The sequence below is a fragment of the Equus przewalskii genome, chromosome 15, assembly GCF_037783145.1.
Source record: "Equus przewalskii isolate Varuska chromosome 15, EquPr2, whole genome shotgun sequence".
In the NCBI taxonomy this organism is placed as follows: domain Eukaryota; kingdom Metazoa; phylum Chordata; class Mammalia; order Perissodactyla; family Equidae; genus Equus; species Equus przewalskii.
The window spans coordinates 648,844-670,669 of NC_091845.1; the positions used below are offsets into that span (position 1 = coordinate 648,844).

The 21,826-nt window shown below is 42.8% G+C and overlaps 1 protein-coding gene across 1 annotated transcript in view; it reads right to left on the minus strand.

Annotated features, from left to right (window-relative positions):
• Nucleotides 1-10,847: 10,847 nt before the first annotated feature.
• Nucleotides 10,848-21,826, minus strand: part of TXNRD3 (thioredoxin reductase 3) — a 75,750-nt gene continuing 64,771 nt past the window's right edge. The window contains exons 14-16 of the mRNA XM_070576440.1: nucleotides 14,571-14,666; nucleotides 11,870-12,004; nucleotides 10,848-11,656 (exon numbers count right to left, since the gene is read on the minus strand). Of these exons, the coding sequence (XP_070432541.1) occupies nucleotides 11,594-11,656; nucleotides 11,870-12,004; nucleotides 14,571-14,666 (294 nt within the window). The 3' untranslated portion in view covers nucleotides 10,848-11,593. The remainder of the gene's footprint in view (nucleotides 11,657-11,869; nucleotides 12,005-14,570; nucleotides 14,667-21,826) is intronic.

Consider the following 21,826-nt stretch of genomic DNA (forward strand, 5'->3'; position numbering starts at 1 on the left):
TTCCCAAATCTGATAAAAGACATAAACATACGGAGTCAAGAAATTCTGTGAACTCCAGTCAGGTTAAACCTCCCCCTCCCCTGCAAATCCATATCTAAATGCATCATGATAACGAAAAATCGTCAAAAACTAAAGACAAAATAAAAAGTCCTAAAAGCAGACAGAGAAAATAAGCACATTTCCTATAGAGGAGAAACAATTCAAATGATGGTAGATTTGTTGTTAGAAACCATAGAAGCCAAAAGGAATTGGCATGGAATTTTTTTACGTTGTTTTGTGTGTGTGTGTGTGTGTGTGTGTGAGGAAGATGGGCCCTGAGCTAACATCTGTTGCCAGTCTCCCTCTTTTTCCTTGAGGAAGAGTCTCCCTGAGCTAACACCTGTGCCAATCTCCATTTTTTCGTATGTGGGACGCGGCCACAGCACCGTCTGATGAGTGGTGGTAGGTCTGTGCCCGGGATCCAACCCTGTGAACCCTGGGCCACCAAAGTGGACCATGTGGACTTAACCACTATTCCACCAGCCTGGCCCTGGCACAGAATTTCTTTTTTTTAAATGCTGAAAGAAAATAACTGTTAATCCAGAATCCTATATCCAGCAAAAATCCATTTTCATTAGGAATGGAGATGAAATAAAGACATTCTCAGATGAGAGAAAATTAAGAGGATTTTTTGCCAGAAGACCCGCTGAGATTTTGATTGTGGTTGCATGGAATCTAAAAAATAATATGAGGAGAAAGGAATGACTCAACAATGCTGACTCTTCTAATCTATAAAAATGGTATCTTTCTGCTTATTTAGGTTTTTAATTCCTCTCAGCAATATTTTATAGTTTCAGTATACAGGTCTTATACATATTTTGTTAAACCTATTCCTAAACATTTCATATTTACATGTGTTATCATCTTATTTTCAATTCACAATGGTTTGTTGCTAGTATTTAGAAATACTATTGATTTTGTATATTGACTTTTTATTATTTAATTTCTTCAATTCACCTAGAAGTTCTAACAGTGTTTTTGGTAAATTTCTTAGGATTTTCTATATTCACAACCATATCATCTTAAAATAAAGCAGTTTATGTCTCCTTTCAAATTTGTTTGCTTTTTATTTATGCTTCTTGCTTTGGTGCACAGCCCAGGACCTCCGCTACGATGCTGAATTGGAATGGTGAAAGTTGGCATCCTTGCCTCGTTCGCAATCATCTTACACCATCAGGTATGATGTTAGCTGTAGTTTCTCTGTGTAGAGGTCCTTTATCAGAGTGAGGATGTTTTATTCTATTTCTGGTTTGCTGAGAGTTTATATCATAAATAGGAATTAAAATTTGTCTTCTGCGTCTACTGAGATAACTATATTGTTTTCTCATTTTTTCATATGTTGAACCAATCCTGCATTCCTGGCATAAATTTGGTCATGATGCTGGATTATATATTATATATTGCTGGATTCAACTTGATAATATTTTGTTAGGGTGGTTTGAACTGACTTTCATCGGTGGTATTGGTCTGTAGTTATCTCTTCTTTCAAAATCTTTGTCAGCGTTTGGTGCCAGCGTTATGCTGGACTCATAAAATGATTTGAGAAGTGTTCCCTCTTCCATTTTACGAAAAATTGGTGTAGAATTTGTTTTTTCTTCCTTAAATGTGTGATAGAATTTGAAGCAAAGCCAACTGGTCCAGGATTGTTCACTCTAGGAAAGTTTTAAATGATAAATTCCATTTCTTTTTTTTTTTGAGGAACATTAGCCCTGAGCTAACTTCTGCCAGTCCTCCTCTTTTTGCTGAGGAAGACTGGCCCTGAGCTAACATCCGTGCCCATCTTCCTCTGCTTTATATGTGGGATGCCTACCACAGCATGGCTTGCCAAGCGGTGCCATGTCTGCACCCGGGATCCAAACTGGCGAACCCCGGGCCGCTGAGAAGCAGAATGTGTGCACTTAACCGCTGAGCCACCGGGCCGGCCCCTAAATTCCGTTTCTTTAATGAATACAGTGCTGTTCAGATTTTCTATTTTTTTAAAATCAGTTTGGTAATTTGAGTCTTTCCAGGTACTCGCCCATTTTCTCTAAGTTGTTGAATTTACTGGGACAAAGTTGTTCAAAATATTTTATTATCTTTTTAATGTCTGTAGGATCTTTTTTATTAAAAAAGCTTTCTACTTTAGAAGAGTTTAGATTTCAAAAAAAAGAAGGTAGTCCAGAGTTCCCATCCACCCTCTCAGTCTCCTTACTAGTACGGTACACATTACAGTTCGTGAAGCAGTACTCGTGCATTCGTATAGACTAAGGTCCATACTTTCTTCGGCTTTCTTTCTTTTTCCCTAGCATCTTTTTCTGTTCCAACATCCCATCCAGGACGTCACATTATGTACACTTGTCATGTCTCCTTAGACGGCTCCTCTGGGCTGGGATGGTTTCTCAGACTGTCCTTGTTTTTCATGACCTTGACAGTTTTGAGGAGCGCTGATCAGGCATTCTGTAGAATGTAGTTCAATTGCTATCGCAATTTATCTGATGTTTTTATTAGATTTTTTTTGGTCATTAGGGAAATGCAAATAAATACCACAATAAGACAACAATTCACACCCATTAGGATAGCTATTATAAAAAAATAGAAACTAACATGTGCTAGTGAAGATGTGCAGAAATTGGAAACTTCTGAATTGCTGGTGGGAATGCAAAATGGTGAAGCTATTGTGGAAAACAGTCTGGCAGTTTCTCAAAAGGGTAAGCACGTAGTTACCATATGATCCAGCAATTCCACTCTGAGTTGTATACCCCAAATAACTGAAAGCAGGGACTCAAACAGATCTTGCACGACAACGTTCATAGCAACATTACTCACAATAGTCAAAAGGTGGAAACAACTTGTGTCCATCAACAGATGAACGGATAAGCAAAATGTGGTATCTCCAGAGAACGGACTATTAGTTAGGCATAAAAAGGAATGAAATTCTGATACATGTTACAACGTGATTAACTTTGAACACAGTATGCTGAGTGAAATTAACCAGACACAAAAGGACAAATATTGTATGATTCCACTTATATGAGATACTAAAATAGGCAAATTCATAGAGACAGAAAGTAGAATAGAGGTTACCAGGGACTGAGAGAAAGGGGGAATGGGGAGTTATTGTTTCACGGGTACAAAGTTTCTGTTTGGGAAGATGAAAAAGTTCTGTAAATTGATGGTGGTGATGGCTGCACAGCATTGTGAATGTACTTAATGCCACCAAATAGTACACTTAAAAACGGTTAAAATGGTGAAAGAAAAAAGCCAATTAGTGCCCTTTAATATTTTTGTTGTATATTCTTTAAGTAAACTTTAGATTGCCAATTGATTCAGACTTTGGTAGCTCTGGTTCAGTTCTGTCCCTCCCTTCAGCTTCCTCCCTCCCTCCCTCCCTCTCTCTTTAGTGGTTACTTGCTGTACTTCAGTGATGGGGTCCTCCCTGTCCTGTGTATATTTCTGCATTTCTTCCTCGAAAGAGCCTCATGGCAGCATCAGTAGGGTTAGGGCCCTCCTACATGGCAATGGAGGAATTATCCCCTTGGCTGTGCCACAGGTGTGCCATGGGTCATTTTCTCCTATAACCTTGAGGATCAGACCCTTTTTGGTTGTAGCGGCAAAGGAGCAGCAGCAGCAGAGGGGTTTTGGAGTGTGTGACCTCAGATGCTACCCAGGAACTGCTCTTCCTCCACACGAGCAACCAACCAATCCCTGGGCCCATATACGGCAAAGGGATCAGTCTCCCCACTGGGCACTCTACAGAATGGGGCCAAGGCCTGCTTGAGACACAAAACCACTGGTCACGAGTTAAGACTCATTCTCCTGAGTCCAGCTTCAGTTACGGCTTATTCTTGAGACATATGATTCAATCTGAAATACACACATCCAGGTCAAGACACTTGACCCAGGGCCACTTTAAGGAGAGTCACAATCCCACTCTCTTGTCCCTAAATTCCAGGTATGAAAACTTCTGACTTAGGTCAGTTAGGCCTTTAACAGAGGCCCTGGGAGATGCAAGCAAAGGTAGCACAGAGCAGCAGCTCCAAGTGCAAGCTCACCAACAGGTGACAAGGCCAGCGAGGGGGCCGAAGCAAACCAATTCCCCAGGGCTGTAGTCACTGTCCAGACACCCTGCCTGCTGCGCCAGCTGCTGTGGCTACCTCAGGGACAGGATGGACCCCACCCCAAAACGTGGCTCAGTTGTTGAGACTGATGACTCTGCACACGGCTCAGGAGGGTAGGAGGCATCAGGGTTAGGCGTTGCTTGGGGGGACGATTCCCATCCAGGGGCCGCGACTTGCATCGTTGGAACTGCCCAGTGGCAACAAAGAAGAGAACACTGGGGCCTTCTCATCAGCTTGCCCAGATGTGGGCAGAAGGGAGAGACAGAGGGGAGAGGCTTAGAAGCCATCAGCAAACATCAAAAAATGGACATTTCTCAATTCACATTTTTAGTGATTATTGACATACTTGGATTAATATCCACTATGTTAGTAACTATTTTCTTTTTGTTGCATTAATTCTGTTTCTTTTTGCCCCCTTTTTCTGTTTTCTCTGGTTTTGACTGAACACTTATATGATTCCATTTTAGCTCCTTTCTTTACATATTAATTATACTTCTTTTTGAAATTTCGTGATTGCCCTAGCGTTTCCAATACAGAGTTTAAACTTTCAAATAGCACTAAGTTGATTCACACTGTCTGAGAAAGTCTTTACTTCTCCTTTGTATTTGAAGGGTAATTTCAATAGATACGGAAGTTTAGGTTGGTTTTCCCTTTCAACATGTGAAATATTTCACTTCATTCTCTTCTTGCTTTTACGGTTTCTGACAAAAAGTCTGCTGTAATTCTTATCCTTGTTTCTTCTGTAGGTGAGGTCCCTGCCCCACCCCCACTGCATCTTTCAAGATTTTCCCCTCGTCTTTGATTTCCTACATTTTGAATATGACACGCCTAGGTGTTGTTTTTTGTGGTGCTTATCTTCCTTGGTGTTCTCTGAGCTTCCTACATCTGTGGTTTGGTGTCAGTAACTAATTTTGGAAACTTTTCAGCCATTATTACTTCAAATGTTTCTTCTGCTCCATTCTTTCTTTTCTTTCTAGTATTAAATTACACGTATGTTGTACCTTTTGAACTTGTCCCACAGTTCTTGGATGTTCTGTTTTGGTTTTGATTTCATTCTCTTTTCTATGTGCATTTTAGTTTGGGACATTTCTATCAACCCATCTTCAAGCTCACTGATTCTTTGCTTGGCCACATCCGCTCTACTCATGGTCCCATCAAAGGCATTCCTCATTTCAGTTATAGTGATTTTGATTTCTAGCATTTCCTTTTGATCCACATATTTCCCATCTCTCTGCTTATATTACCCATCTGTTCTTGCATGTTGTCCACTTTTCCTATTAGAGCTCTTAGTATATTAATCACAGTCATTTAAAATTCCTGGTGTGATAATTCCAGTATCTCTGCCATGTCTGAGTTTGATTCTGATGCTTGCTCTGTCTCTTGAGACTTTGTTGTCTTTTAGTATGGCTTGTAATTTTTGTTGAAAGCCAGGCATGATGTACTGGGTAAAAATAACTGAGATAAACAGCCTTTAGTGTGAGGTTTTACATTTATGAGGCTTGGATCTGTGGGTTTATAGTTTTCATCAGATTTACAAAATTCTCCAAATATTTTCCTGTCCCTTGCCTCCTTTCCCTTTCTGGGACTCTACTTATGCATGTTAAACTATTTGATATTATTTCAGAGTTCACTGAGTCTGCGGTTTTTTTTCTTTTTGCTGAGGAAGATTCACCCTGAGCGAACACCCATGCCAATCTTCCTCTATTTTTCAGTATGTGGGCTGCCAGCACAGCATGGTCACTAACAGAGTGGTGTAGGTTTGTGCCCGGGAACTGAACCCAGGCTGCTGAAGTGGAGCGTGCTGAACTTAAGCACTAGGCCACCAGGGCTGGCCTGAGTCTAAGTTCTTTTAATATTTTTCAGCCTCTTTCCTGTCCTTCGCTTTGGATAGTTTCCATTGTTATGTTTTTAACTCATTAATTTTTTCTTCTATAATCTGCTGTTGACCATATCCAATGAAACATTCTTTTCTGGTATTATGAGCAAATGGTTAATGAAGTAGGCTACTTTCCTCCCTCTTACTTAACTCTGTAGCCAGGGCAGTGATCTCTAGCCAAGCCATGAGAACTAAATTCCTGGAATATTCACACAATTACTATGTCAGTCCTTGCAGACAATCACCAAACTAGCCAATGGTCATGGGACTCCCTGAAACAGACATTGTATTTTTCATTTCTACAAGTTATTTTGGTTCTTTTAAATATCCTCCATTTTTTATGTTTATGTTTCTTTTTAAATATGTGTACATAGTTTGAATAGTGGTTTTCATATCCTTGTGTGTTATTTCAATCATGTAGTCATTTGTGTGTCTGTTTCTATTCACTGATTTTTCTTCTTGTTATGGGTCACATTTTCCTGCTTCTTGGCATGTCTAGTAATTTTTATTTTTGACTGGATATTGGACCTTATGGTTGTTCTGTTGTTGAGTGTGTGTCTTCCGTTAGAGTGTTGTGCTTTCTCTTGTGGGCAGAGACTCCTGGGTCATCTTGAGCCCTTTAGGTCCTATTTTTAAACTTTGTTAACATGGGTCTAAGCAGGTTTCCTTACAGGGATATTTCCACGCTAGCACCATGGCACGACTCCTTCTGAGGTCACTTAATTAGGGGGGTTACTGAGGACTCTCCTCTGCTGGCCAGTTGGAATTTTTCCTCACCTGCTGAGACCTGTGGCAATTGTTCAACCTATAACTCTCCCGTCAATTTTTGAGTGACCTTTTAGAATTCTCCTCTGAGGGTGTGGCTTAGTATTCAGCAGAGACTCAAAGGGACCCTGTTGCAGATTCCTGGAGCTCTTCTCTGCATAGCTCCCACCTGTGTCTCCCCCACAACTCCCTGCCTCGACCTCCTGGAACTGTAATCTCCACTCCAGCTCAGCAAGACCGCCAGCCTGCTCGGTTCTCCCTCGTGTCCAGAGTCTGAAATTACCTCGATGCGGAAAGTTGGGGCAATTGTAGGGATCACCTCATTTGCTTCCCTGCTCTCAGGAATCACAGTCCTGCGCTGTCTGTTCCACGTCTGAATGTAGATGTTCCCTCCAGTTTGTTTTTGGAGGGATAAGTCTAGTCCCTGTTATTCCAGCATGGTTGAAGGATAGGTCTCAATAAGTATTTGAGGTTCTCTTTCAATAAATTCCTAACAGGTCGTCTGCCTAGACACATTGGATGGTTCTCCACTGGGAAATAAACCACAACTTGGGAAACTGTACTACTACTCAAAACATATGAAGTGTACTAAAGCACATCAGACAAAAAACTATCAAAGTTTGAACAGTTTTAACACTAGCTCATCAGACCTATAAGTTCCCGGAGAAGACTACAGTAACAGGAGCTCAGTGTGGTCTCATATGTCCCAAATTCTAAAGACCACTGACACTGTCCCAGCAACTAGCCTGGTTTACAAATTCTGACCAATTGCTGCCCAGACCCACTTACTAGCCTCTGCCGTGTAACCACCCCTTGACTAACCCTAGCCCCCCAAATCCTCTAAGCATCCTCCCCCACCTCCCATTTGAGCTGATACTGAGAGTCATCAAGGGCGCTCTCCCCTCGCTCAGCTTGATGAGCCTGGCTTTGTATGACGAACAGGTTTCCTAAGATTGTTTGTGAGCTTTGACCATCAGGGATGCTCCAAGGAAGCAGAGCAGGGACACACCACAGTCACAGCCCAAGACCCCTGACTCAGGGCCAAGACCACGGAGGCCCCCGGAGCTGCCCTGCCTGCAATGATGAGCAAAGTTCAGCGCTAAGGCTCAGATCCAATCCCTTTGTACTGAAATCCCAAATCTGCGTGAGCTTTATTTTGTCTGCCTGAGGAAAAAAGTTCCTCAAAGCATTTTAGTTATCTGATCGAGTTTGTACTTTTAATTTTCCTTGGTGAACATATTAGTTCCCTATTTCTGTATGACAAATTACTCCAAAACTTACTGGCTTGAAAAATAAGTATTTATTATCTCACAGTTTCTGAGGGTCAGGATTTTAGGGGTGGAAGAACCGGACTGTTTTGGCTCAGTCTCTCGCGAGATTGCAGTCAAGCTGCTGGCTAGCGGAAGGCTTGCCTGGGGAAGGCTTCACTTCCAAGCTCATCGACATGGATGCTGGCAGACCTGTTTCTTGCTTTTGGCTGGAGACTTCAGTTCCTCTCCATCTGGGCCTGTCCATGGGCTTCCCGAATCTTTGTGACGTGTCAGCTGCCTTCCCCCAGAGCAAGTGATCCGAGCGAGAGAGTGCATGAGAGCGAGCAAAACCTAGGCTCAAGTTCTTTTACGACCTAACCTTAGAAGTGACACACCATCACTTCTGCCATATAGCACCGGCTCCACAGACCAAACTTGGTACAGTGTGGGAGGGGACTACACAAGGATGCGACTACCTGCACTTGGGGAATCCAACTTGGGGGCTGCCTACTACGGTGAAGTCTGCAAAGCAGGACCTGTCAACACTTCTCCTATCTGCCTGTCTATTGGCTGCGCTCTTGTGTGTCTAGAAGAGCTTTCCTTAATAAGCCCCTAGTCATCATCACAGAAGCCAAGATAATCTACACCAATATGCTGTATGTTGAGAACTTAATAAATGTGTTCAATTGTTCCAAGTCTGTGAAACAGGCAATACTGTCTGCACTAAAAAACGAAGAATGGGAAACGCTAAGCAATTTATTCTGTCATACATCTAGTAAGTTACGGGACCAGGCCTTCTCAAGTCTATCATTCTTCAAAATCTAGCAGCTTTCCATAATTCCCTGCTTCTTGTGACTGGCTCCTGGCTCTAACCTGCCTCTTTCCAGATTGATTTCCCACTAATCCCTCACTCATCTCACACCACCTCTACCAGACATTCCATCATGCTGTTTGGATTTTAAGGTTTTTGGGTTCTTAGTGATAGTCCCACTGCTAAAATCCTTTTACCTCATCCCTATATGATACCAGTCTTTTGAAATATATTGGGCCTAGCCTTTATGGCCTAGCACATGGCAAATTTCATCAGTATTCCATGTGTGCTTGCAATGAGTAAGTTTTCATGTTGGATGTAATATTCTTCATAAGTTCATTAAACCAAGCTTGTTAATTGTGCTATTCAAATCCATATCTTTACTGATTTCTTCGTGTGTTTGATCTAATAAATTATTGAGGTATTTTAAAATCTCTACTATAGGGAAGGATGTCAACTTTTCCTTGCAGATCTGTATGCATGTGTATGTTATTAGATGCATACAAGCTTTAACTAGCAGGAAAAACTAATCTCTCACTATTTTTACCCCAGGAGAGGAGAAAAGAGAAAGGTGGAGAAAAGGATGCAGGGGGAGGCAGGGGAGAAGGGTGCTGAGGGGCCAATCACAGGTCTGTAAGCTGGGGGAGGCGGGGGAGAAGGGTGTCGAGGGAACCAATCACAGGTCTGTAACCTGGGAGAGGCGGGGGAGAAGGGTGCTGAGGGAACCAATCACAGGTCTGTAACCTGGGGGAGGCGGAGGAGAAGGGTGTCGAGGGAACCAATCACAGGTCTGTAACCTGGGAGAGGCGGGGGAGAAGGGTGTCGAGGGAACCAATCACAGGCCTGTAACCTGGGGGAGGTGGGGGAGAAGGGTGCTGAGGGAACCAATCACAGGTCTGTAACCTGGGGGAGGCGGGGGAGAAGGGTGCTGAGGGAACCAATCACAGGTCTGTAACCTGGACAGTGGCTACAAATTCTTCGGGTGGATTAAGCCAGTGAGAAGACAGGTCAGCTTCTCTGCTGCCTCCTTCTGTGAGGCACAGTCTGGCTGCATGCACCCTTCCATGGGGGAACAGCACACTGGGGTCCGAGCTTGGCAGAAAGGTTTCCTACTAGATACCCCATTAGAGCTGGGGCAGGCCTGGGCTTCAGGTTCATTGCCCTGTGCTCAATGCAAAACAGAACTCAAGGCTGCCAGAGTTCCTGGTTCCACTTCACCTGGGGTTCTGGAAACCCTTGGTTGTGTGTATGTATGTGGTGCTCAGCAACACAGTAACAAAATTTCTTTTAAATTATTTCATCTAGTATTTTAGTTGAATTTGTTGAAAGTATCATTCAGAGCCTCTCCGTATTGTTTCTAATCTTTGAAATCCTATTCATCCCTCATGATTCAGCTCAAATATAGCTGCTTCCATTACACTCTGATCCATTATCCCACCCCTACCCCAACAGTAGAAATTAGTAACATCTTCCTGTTTCCCGCTGCACTGTTTCTGCCTCAGCTGTAGCAGTTACCATACCCTGCCTCCCTTTTTAGACAGTTACATTTTGTATTTTTCTCTCCCCAATAAAAAGGCAACTCAATAGCTGGATCCTATGTCAGTTCCCTTTGGGTGGCCACTCCCACTCCAGCCCTGCTCCACTCCCTGCCTCCAGAGAGGGGAGCAAAATGCCCCGTCCTCAGATGGTGCTCCCTAATTGTTCGCTGGCTTCAAGTTTTCCTTTTAAAATGTATGCTTAGAAATTCTGGCCACAGAACTACCCCATCTTCTGGCAGTGGCTGATGCCTAGTGTCCTGCTCAGAGAGCAGGAGCTGCCTAACCGAGCCGAGGCCAGAAAGAGGTTTTGTAAAAGGACCGTGGAGAGGCCTCCCACTTCAAGGGCCTTTTAGATGCTGCCATCAAATGGCAATTCAAATGGAATCTCCTAATACCACTGTTACTGAACTTGACTGTAATTAGATTGTGGACTGAATCATTTTAAACAGTTTTAAATTAGATTTCACATAATACAGTATTGAAAACTTTTTAATATTACTCTTAAGATCAACAGGAAAAAGAAATTCAAGCACGTTTCTCCGACAGGAGATATTCCACACGGTCTAGAGACACTAAGAGGAGAAGGACTCCACGGTGGTGAGCATCAGGAAACCAGGAGCGGGTGAGGCGTGAGGCAGGTTTCCGACAGTGGGTCCACGTGCACTCAAGGGAGAAGACGGCTGACCAAACTCCACACGGCGGGTGCCGCCTCTACCAACGCAGCCCGTCCTCTGCAGCCAGCTACCCGAGGGCATTTCCACAGATGCCGCTCGCTAGGACCGCGTGTGAATCCCAGGCCCACGCCCTGGAGGATCACCACTTCATAGTTTCACACCCGAGGAAATATCTTCAGAGGAACAACAAAGCAAGGGAATGAAAACACTGGCGACCAGCAAAGTAACTTAGGGTAGTTGTGTGAGGACAAGGTCTGCCAGAGGGAGGCTCCGCTCTGACTTGGAAGAGCATCGGTCCTGGCTCCCCTCAGAGAGGCTGCGAGCGAAGACGTCAAGGAGCAGTGCACCTGCCTCTCCCAGTCAGCAAGCCTGCCGAGCGGCCGCCCCCGCTGCTGTCCTGTCTCCTCGTCCACTGTCTCATCTCTGCACCGGTCCCTGCACGCCAGGGCAGGTGCCACGAGCACAGCCTCACCTCAGCCGAGAGCATCTTCCTTCAGAGAAATGGGAACAGGACGAGGAAACCAAACAGCAGCAGGACTAGCCTCAGCAGCCTTTCTGAGTGATGTCTAGTCCCGATGCCTTTGTGATTTCCAAGGTTGTGAACACCTGTTCAGAAAGAAAACAAAACAAATTTAGACTTAGCCATCAACATTTCAGTATTGCTTCAAGAAAACACATTCTGAATACTACAATCTACATTATCCTTTAAAATATACAAAGTAGTTACTAATACAAAATGTTTCTGACAATGTGCGTTATAATAGTTTTTCAAACTACATCAATTGAAGTCAATTTTAAAAAAGTCTTATCTTTCCGCACCTCACCACACGTGGGGTGAATTCCAATGGTGTCATCGAGCAGCTGTTTCGTGAGCCCACATTTCATTGCAGCTGCAAATCCTTGGGTAACCTCACCAGCATTCGGTCCAAGAATGTGAAATCCTACCACTCGCTCCTTTAATACAGAAACAAAACAAAGGGAAGCCCAGGAGGTTAACGGTCTGAATGGGAATCTATTTGTTGCAAGTACACAGTTAAAATTTACAGCATCTCCTACAGAAAAAGAACTCTTAAGGTAGAAGTGAGCAGAGAACATTACCGTGAAACTGAGCCACCATGAGAATCTGCTAAATGAGCCAGTAAATGCACATCCTGAGTTAATTTGCACTAAAATTTACTAGAATAAGCAATTTACCTACTGAACGGAGGAGTTCATTAGTATGATGTAAATTTCCAAATGATGCTGAGATAGTGCTAAACAGCAGCCTAACAAATCTGAATTAAAGTCCAACACGGCAATGAGTCTAAGGCAGCAGGTTTTACTGGAACTGCAGTGACTCCTGGCCCAGGAGGCAGGCGGCCAGCTCCTAACAGAACGAGTGGAGGTAAGGGGTGGCCAGATGGGGCTTCTCCCAGGACTGCATGTTGGGAGCTCCAAGGTGCACATGCTAGCAGACCCATCGAGAAAGGAAGCAAGATCTGAGTGTCTTTCCAGTGTAACCCTGCCTGTCAGGCTGTCCTTTTGTCAATGTTTTTACATCAGACTCTATTCTTCATTTTCATCAACAAAGTGTGGAACAGATAAAGAGAGAAGGTAGAAGGGCAGAAGAGGCCTCGGGCTGGCAGAAATTTCTGCCTACCCACATCTGGAGAAGAGCAGCTGTTTACCGCAGCCACCTCACACACATGCCGCGTGGTGCTCAGACGAGAGCTCCGTGAGCGGGCTTCTCGGAGGGGAGGCAGAGGCCTCGGGGGCTGTGGGTGAAAGGGGAGGCCCAGGGCCCACGGAAGGCTACTGAATTGGAATCTCCAAGGTGCATTGTGCAGCAAAGTGGGAAAAGGGGGGCAGCCCAGAGAGAGTGGGGACATCTGATGAAAATCTCCATGTAAAAGACAATGAAGGCAGGTTCCATGAGCTGGGGGCCTCCTAACGACCACAAGGGCAGGGTCCGTGAGCAGGGGGCCTCCTAATGACCACAAGGGCAGGGTGCGTGAGCGGGGGACCTCCTAATGACCACGAGGGCAGGGTCCGTGAGCGGGGGGCCTCCTAATGACCACAAGGGCAGGGTCTGTGATCAGGGGGCCTCCTAATGACCACAAGGGCAGGGTCTGGAAGCGAGGGGCCGCCTTCACAAATTTTCACCATATAGCATAGTAAAATACTACTTCTACTGCCTAAGTACTAAGGAGATACTCTAGAAACAGACATTGAGACGGTGTAAAAGAAAGGAGCAAGCTCAACTGTGGAGCTTTGCGAGTGCAAACTGGGACCATGGGGGACAGCTGAGGGTGAGCGCAGGAAGGGACAAGGGACAGAGCAGGTGGCCAAAGAGGGGCAAACAGACTGAAGTCCCGCCTGAGGCCCCACAGCCAGTGCACGTCCCTGAAGAGCGTGGACAAGAGACGAAGGCTGCGCATCTCCTTTCAGCAGCGGCTCTGACCACCCGCTCCTGCTCATGTCAGGGCACAGCGACTGCAGTCTCTGCGGGCTCCCTCTGTAGAGGCTGCCGCAGCTGCCACGACAGTGCCCTCCGATTACTCACTTCCAAGGAGGCAGACCAGCAACACGCCCCCCCCCCCCCCCCCCCCCCCCCCCCCGCCAGGAGCGCAGCTGCGAACCCATCCAGCTCTGTGGCATTTCAGGGCATTCTGATCGATGTCCCCGTCACTGCCCCGCACACCTGCGGAACTGCCAGGGGACTAAGTTCTAGAGTGCTGGTGCCTTCGCCACTCAGGCATTGGGGCACATGCTAGTTGGCCATGAGCCCGTGGCCCCCGTTTTCTGTTATACTGAGAAGATGATGGACACAGAGACGTGTGAGAATTACACAAGATAACAGCTGTGTTACTTTGTCAACTTTATATACATGTCACTGTTGCTGTTCATATTTATCTAATTATATGTTTCTCTCCCCAGACAGATTATAAATTCTTAAAAAGGGAGGAACCAAGTCCTAACACTGTTTTCCACACACAGTGTTCTTTACGAAACAAGTCACAAATCAGCTGCTCCACACTGTGCTAACGAGGGAGTCGCTGTCAGTCGCACACTCACCTCCTGACGGGGATGGCAGAAAGCCCGACGATGGGCTGTCCACCCACCACCGCTGCCTTCAGGAAAGGCTTCCGGAGGAATTAGTGAATGACTAGAGTTTTCACGTTGTGTAAGCATTTCCTTCTAAAGGCTCTGGACACACATTCAGTCTATTTACAAAATACACACACCTTACATTTTATTAGTTGATGAGCAAACTTTTTCATACATCATCTAGTTCTAAACCGCCAAGCTGGACAGCTCTGGGGAAGGACACCTTTCACGGATTACTTCTAGAAGGTGTTGGTAAGCCTTACTTACGAGCTGTCACTTGTTCAACCTCTGCAATGCATTAACTGGGTAACAGTTTGAAGGATTTCTGCCTTGCCCTGAAAGCTATCTTTAAAGAGATTATAAAAACCCAAATACTAGCATAAACGCTACATTTCAAAATTACTGCATTTCAGCTTCCAATCATATTACATACATTGTCGAATTTATTGCAAATTATCTTTGCGTAACAAGTATTGTTGTCTCTGCCAGCTACCGTCCATTCAAGAGGCCAGAACAAAGTATGATACACCTGGAAGATAAGAAGAGAGAGGAGGCCAGGGTTAGTGCACATGAAACCACTCCTTGACGTGCTCTTCAATTTTACAAAGACGATGAATCTCTCTCACAGCTTTCCGAAACTTAAAGTCCCACGCTCCCAACTCCCTGTACCATGGGAGCATCTGGGCCAGCGCTCCTAAAATGCCAGCTGCACAGGTGTGCTGACCTTTGCTTTGCTCTGCTGTTAGTTCAAAAAATTCTTGTATTAACTAAAGTCAATTTTCAAACACTTCAAAATAATACTGGGGGCCGGCCCCATGGCCAAGTGGTTAAGTTCGCGTCTCTGCTTCGGTGGCCCAGGGTTTTGCCCATTTGGATCCTGGGCATGGACCTAGCACTGCTCATCAGGCCATGTTGAGGTGGCGTCCCACATAGAAGAATTAGAAGGACCTACAACCAGGATATACAACTATGTACTAGGGGGTTTTGGGGAGAAGAAGAAGAAAAAGAACCAAACAAGATTGGTAACAGATGTTAGCTCAGGGGCCAATCTTTAAAAATAGCAAAGAGGACTACCACCCAGGGCCTGTGAGAGCTGGAGAACTAGGCCCTGCGTGGGCTGACTCACATCCGCCTTTGATGAGCTTACAACCTGGCAGGTTCATTTTCAAACCAAATAAAACTTTGCATTTCCAAATCTAGGAAAAGCAGAAGAAACAGAGGAGTTCCAGCCATTCAAAGGTACTAAGAACACCACGTCTCTACTTGAAAGCTCTCACTCGCGCCCTGTGTGCACCGCGAAGGCTCCTCAGTCCGGTTCCGTTGAAGAACCAGAAGAAAACACAGCAGCCCTCCGTCCTGGTCGGGGGCCACGTCTTCCCAGTCTTGTTCTCCCTAATCACTCCAGACAGAAGGTGATGAATTACTGCGTGGTGCCAAGATAAGAAAGGTATTCTAAACCACAATCTGCAATGGAAGGATTTAAATATGGATTCCTGCTCTTTAACATGATTATATATATTTTACATTTTGAATAATGTCTTTATTGTTTCTATAAAAATGATACAAGGTTATTAGGAGAATAATGCAGTGCATAAAATCAAAAAGAAAGTAAAAAAAACAATCCTACCATCCAGAAATAACTATTTTAAATGTTAGGGAGGTATCAATTGGTGGTGCATATGTAGTTAAAACAAAATTTTTATTTAAAAGGTATCATAGGACACAGCTACTTGTAACCAAAGAAAAGAGATTTAATTTGTATTTAACAAAAGAGAAAGAAAGTCTTCCACATATTTTAATGCAAACTTTTCAATTTCTGTGACTATTAGGAATAGAAGCTAACTGTTTCCTTTACCTCAAGACATTATTTTCTGAAATATACCTCTAAGGCTAAGAAAAGAGATGGTGAAAACTCTGAGCTTTTAAACTTGATTTCTAAACCTGCGAGCTTCTGTTTGGGATGTGTCCCTCACTCCCAGCTCCCGGCTGCTCTCTGGACGTCCCGCTACAGAGGACAGGAAGTGCACTCACACCTCTCCCACCGCCTCTCACTCCTTCCCTGGTTTTTGTTAGGTGTGTTCTTTCCCTCCTCGTACTCTGAAGATTTTATTTTACTTAAGTCTTTGACCCTGTTGGATCAGAGTGGGTGTAATGGATGGATCCAACTTGATGCTTCTCTCGAATGGCTATCCACGTATTCCAGCACTCTATGAATGTCTTTTCCCACTGATTTAAATTACCGTCTCTAGGGGCTGGCACCATGGCGCGGTGGTTAAGCTCAGGGTGTTCCACTTCGGCAGCCCAGGTTCACGTCCCAGGCATGGACCTAGATCACTTGTCAGCCCTGCTCTGGTGGCAACCCACATATAAAGTGGGGGAAGATTGTCACAGATGTTAGCGCAGGGACAATCTTCCTCAAGCAAAAAGAGGAGGACTGGGAACAGATGTTAGTTCAGGGTGAATCTTCCTCAACAGAAACAAACAAACAAAAAAACCAAGTAAGAACCAACAATATGTTGCCTCCAGGAAACACTTCTCAGCTCTAAAGACAAACACAGGCTCAGAGTCACGGGATGGAAGACGACACTCCAAGCGAAGGGCGAAAAAAGAAAGCAGCCATTGCCATGCGTACATCAGACACAGCAGCCATTGCCATGCGTACATCAGACACAGCAGCCCTTGCCATGCGTACATCAGACACAGCAGCCATTGCCATACGTACATCAGACAAAGCAGACTTCAAGATAAAACAAGCAATGAAAGACATAGATGAGCGGTAAATATAATGATCAAAGGGACAGTCCAACAAGAGAACATAACGCTTATGAATATCTACGCACCTAACACAGGAGCACCAAAGTACAGAAAGCAACTATTTATAGACCTAAAAGGAGAAATTAACAGCAACACAATAACAGTAGGGAACCTCAACACCCCACTCACATCAATGGATAGATCATCCAGACAGAAAGTCAACAAGAAAATAGTGGAATTAAATGAAAAACTAGACCAGATGGACTCAACAGATATATATAGAACACTCCATCCAAAAACAGCAGAAAACACATTCTCCTCAAGTACACATGGAACATTCTCAAAGATAGACTATATGCTGGGAAACAAGGCAAGCCTCAATAAATTTAAGAAGACCGAAATCATTTCAAGCATCTTTTCCAGCCATAACGCTCTAAAACTAGAAATCAACTACAAGAAAAAAGCTGGGAAAGTGACAAACATATGGAGACTAAACAACATGCTACTGAACAACCAAAGGATCGATGAAGAAATTAAAATAGAAATCAAAAAACATCTGGTGACAAATGAAAATGAAAATACACCATACTAATTCGTATGGGATGCAGCAAAAGCAGTGCTAAGAGGGAAATTCATAGCAACACAGGCCCACCTTAACAAATAAGAAAAATTTCAAATAAGTAATCTTAAACTACACCTAACAGAACTAGAAAAAGAACAAACAAAGCCCAAAGTCAGCAGAAGGAAGGAAATAATAGAAATTAGAGCAGAAATAAATGAAATAGAAACAAACAGAAAAAAACATTAGAAATGATCAATGAAAGTAAGAGCTGGTTCTATGAGAAGATAACCAAAATTGATAAATCTTTAGCCAGACTCACTAAGAAAAAAAAGAGAGAAGGCTCAAATAAATAAAATTAGAAATGAAAGAGGAGAAATTACAACAGATACCACACAAATACAAAGAATTATAAAACAGAATACTACAGGAAGCTATATGCCAACAAACTGGATCTAGAATGGATAAATTCTTAGAATTATACAACCTCCCAAAACTGAATCAAGAAGAAATAGAGAATATGAATAGACCAATCACAAGTGAAGAGACTGAAATAGTAATAAAAATTTCCCAAAAAATAAAAGTCAAGGATCAGATGGCTTCTCTGGAGAATTCTACCAAACATTCAAAGAAGATTTAATACCTATCCTTTTCAAACTATTCCAAAAAACTGAAGAAGACAGAACACTTCTTAACTCATTCTATGAGGCCAGTGTCACTCTGATACCAAAGTCAGACAAGGACAACACAGAGAAGGAACATTACAGGTCAATATCTCTAATGAACAGATGCAAAAATCCTTAATAAAATATTGGCAAACTGAACACAGCAGTATATTAAAAGGATCATACACCATGATTAAGTGGCATTTATACCAGGGACACAGGGATCGTTCAACATCAGCAAATCAATCAATGTTATACACCACATTAACAAAGTGAGGAATAAAAAGCACACGATCATCTTAATAGATGCAGAGAATGCATTTGACAAGATCCAACATCCATTTATGATAAAAATTCTCAATACATCGGGTATAGAAGGAAAGTACCTCAACATAATATGACAAACCCACAGAGTCATACTCAATGGAGAAAAATTGAAAGCCATCCCTCTGAGAACAGGAACAAGACAAGGGTGCCCACTCTTACTCAACATTGTGCTGAAGGTTTTGGCCAGAGCAATTAGGCAAGAAAAAGAAATAAAAGGTATCCAGATTGGCAAGGAAGAAGTGAAACTCTGGCTGTTTGCAGATGACATGATTCCATATATAGAAAACCCTAAAGAATCCATCAGAAAATTATTAGAAATAATCAACAACTACAGTAAAGTTGCAGGGTACAAAAAACCAACTTATAAAATCAGTGTCATTTCTATACTCTAATAATGAACAAACAGAGAACTCAAGAATACAATCCCATTTACAATTGCAACGAAAAGAAGAAAATATCTAGGAATAAACTTAACTAAGAAGGTGAAAGACCTACACAATGAAAACTATAAGACATTATTGAAAGAAATCAATGATGACATAAAGAAATGGAAAGACATTCCATGCTCGTGAATTGAAAGAATAAACATAATTAAAATGTCCATACTACGTAAAGCAATCTAGAGAATCAATGCAATCCCAATCAGAATCCTAATGACATTCTTCATGGAAATAGAACAAAGAATCCTAAAATTCATATGGGGCAACAAAAGACCCTGAATAGCTAAAGCAATTCTGAGAAAAAAGAACAAAGTTAGAGGCATCACAATCCCTGACTTCAAAATATACTACAAAGCCATAGTGATCAAAATGGCATGGTACTGGTACAAAAACAGACACACAGATCAAGGGAACAGAACTGAAAGCCCAGAAACAAAACTACACATCTATGGACAGCTAATCTTCGACAAAGGAGCCAAGAACATACAATGGAGAAAGGAAAGTCTCTTCAATAAATGGTGCTGGGAAAACTGGACAGCCACACGCATAAGAATGAAAGTAGACTATGACCTCTCACCATACACAAAAGTTAACTCAAAATGGACTAAAGACTTGAAGGTAAGATGTGAAACCATAAAACTCCTAGAGGAAAATATAGGCAGTACACTCTTTGACATCAATATTAGAAGCATCTTTTCGAATACCATGTCTACTCAGGCAAAGGAAACAAAAGAAAAAATAAACAAATGGGACTATATCAGACTAAAGAGCTTCGGCAAGCCAAAGGGAATTGGAGAAAATATTTGCAAATTGTATATCTGACAAGGGATTAATCTCCAAAATATATAAAGAACTACTACAATTCAACAGCAAAAAACAAACAACCCACTCAAAAACTGGCAGAGGATATGAACAGACATTTCTCCAAAAAGATATACAGATGGCCAACAGGCACATGAAAAGATGTTCAACATCACTAATCATCTGGGAAATGCAAATCAAAACCACAATGAGATATCACCTTACACCTGTTAGAATGGCTACAATTACCAAGACAAAAAATAACAAATATTGGAGAGGATGTGGAGAAAAGGGAACCCTCACACACTGCTGGTGGGAATGCAAACTGGTGCAGCCACTATGGAAAACAGTATGGAGATTTCTCAAAAAATTAAAAATAGAAATAGCATATGACCCAGTTATCCCATTACTGGGTATTTATCCAAAGAACTCGAAATCAACAATTTAAAGAGACTTATGCACCCTTATGTTCATTGTAGTATTAATCACAGTAGCCAATACATGGAAGCCACCCAAGTCCCCACTGATTGATGAGTGGATAAAGAAGATGTGGTATATACACAATGGAATACTACTCAACCATAAAAAAGACAAAATCATCCCCTTGGTAACCAACATGGATAGACCTTGAGGGCATTACGTTAAGTGAAATAAACCAGACAGAGAAAGACAAACACCACACGATTTCACTCCTATGTGGAAGAGAAACACATGCATAAAGAGAACAGTTTAGTGGTTACCAGAGGGGAAGGGGGTTGGGAGGTGGGCATAAGTGGTGAAGGGGCGCACTTCTATGGTGACTGACAAATAGTAACGTACACCTGAAATTTCACAATGTTATAAACTATTACGACCTCAACAAAAATTTAAAAAATAATATACTTTAAATGGATTTCAGGGACTGTGCTGGTTAAACATAATGAGTCCTGAATTTCCATAGCAATATCAGTAGGCTACTAATCCAGTAAACATTATGTTAGGATCTTCCACACGGACTCTCACATGCTACTCATTTGTGCTTAATTTAACATGTTATTTTGTCTTGATAAATACTGTAAACTAAACTTTGAAATGGGTCAAAAAAAAAAAGATAAATAACCCAATTTTAAAAAGGGTAAAGGCTCTGAATAGATACTTCTCCAGAGAAGATACATATACAAACAGCCAATGAGCACTTGAAAAGATTCTCAATATCCCTGGTGATTAGGGAAATGTAAGTCACTATAATGAGATACCACTAGGATGCAGTAGTTTCCTAGGGCTGCTCTAACAAATTACCACAAATCTAGTGGCTTAAAATAAACAGAATTTAGGTTTTTACAGTTCTAGTGGCCAGAAAGCTGAAATCAAGGTGTCAGCACAGCCATGCTCCTTCCAAAGGCTCTAGCAGGAGAATCCCCCCGCCTCTTCCAGCTTCTGGTGTGTCCAGGACTCCTTGGCTTTTGCCTGCGTAACTCCCATCTCTGCTTCCGTCTTCACGTGGCCTTCTCCTCTTCTGTACTTTATAAGGTCATTTGTCATTGGATTTAGGGCCCACCCATGAAATCCAGGATGATCTTATCTCAAGATTATTAACTGAATTCCACCTACAAAGACCCTTTGTCCAAAGGAGGTCACATGCACAGTTCCGAGGCTTAGGTTGTGAACGAATCTTTTTGGGAGTCACCATTCAACCCGCTACAGATGGCTATGAGCCAAAAAGACAGACACTAACAATAACGAGCACTGGCAAAGATGCAGAGAAGCTAGAACCCTTATTCACTGTTGCAAGAAATGAAAAATCGTGCGGCTACCTTGGAAAACAGCCTGGCGGTTCCTCAAAAAGCCAAACAGAGAGTTACCCTGTGACCCAGTAATTCTACTCTTAGGTCTCTGTATGCCTAAGAGAAATGATAACATTATGTCCACACAAGAACCGGAAGTGAATGCTCACAGCAGCATTATTCATGACAGACACAAAGCAGAAACAATCCGTATGTCCATCAACTGATGAATAAATAGAATGTGGTGTTATCTATATGATGGACTATTATTCAGCAATAAAAAGAAATGAAGTACTGGAACATGCCGCAGCATGGATGAATCTTGAAAACCAGCTTATGCTAAGGGAAAGAAGCGAGCCACAAAAGACTATGTATTGAAT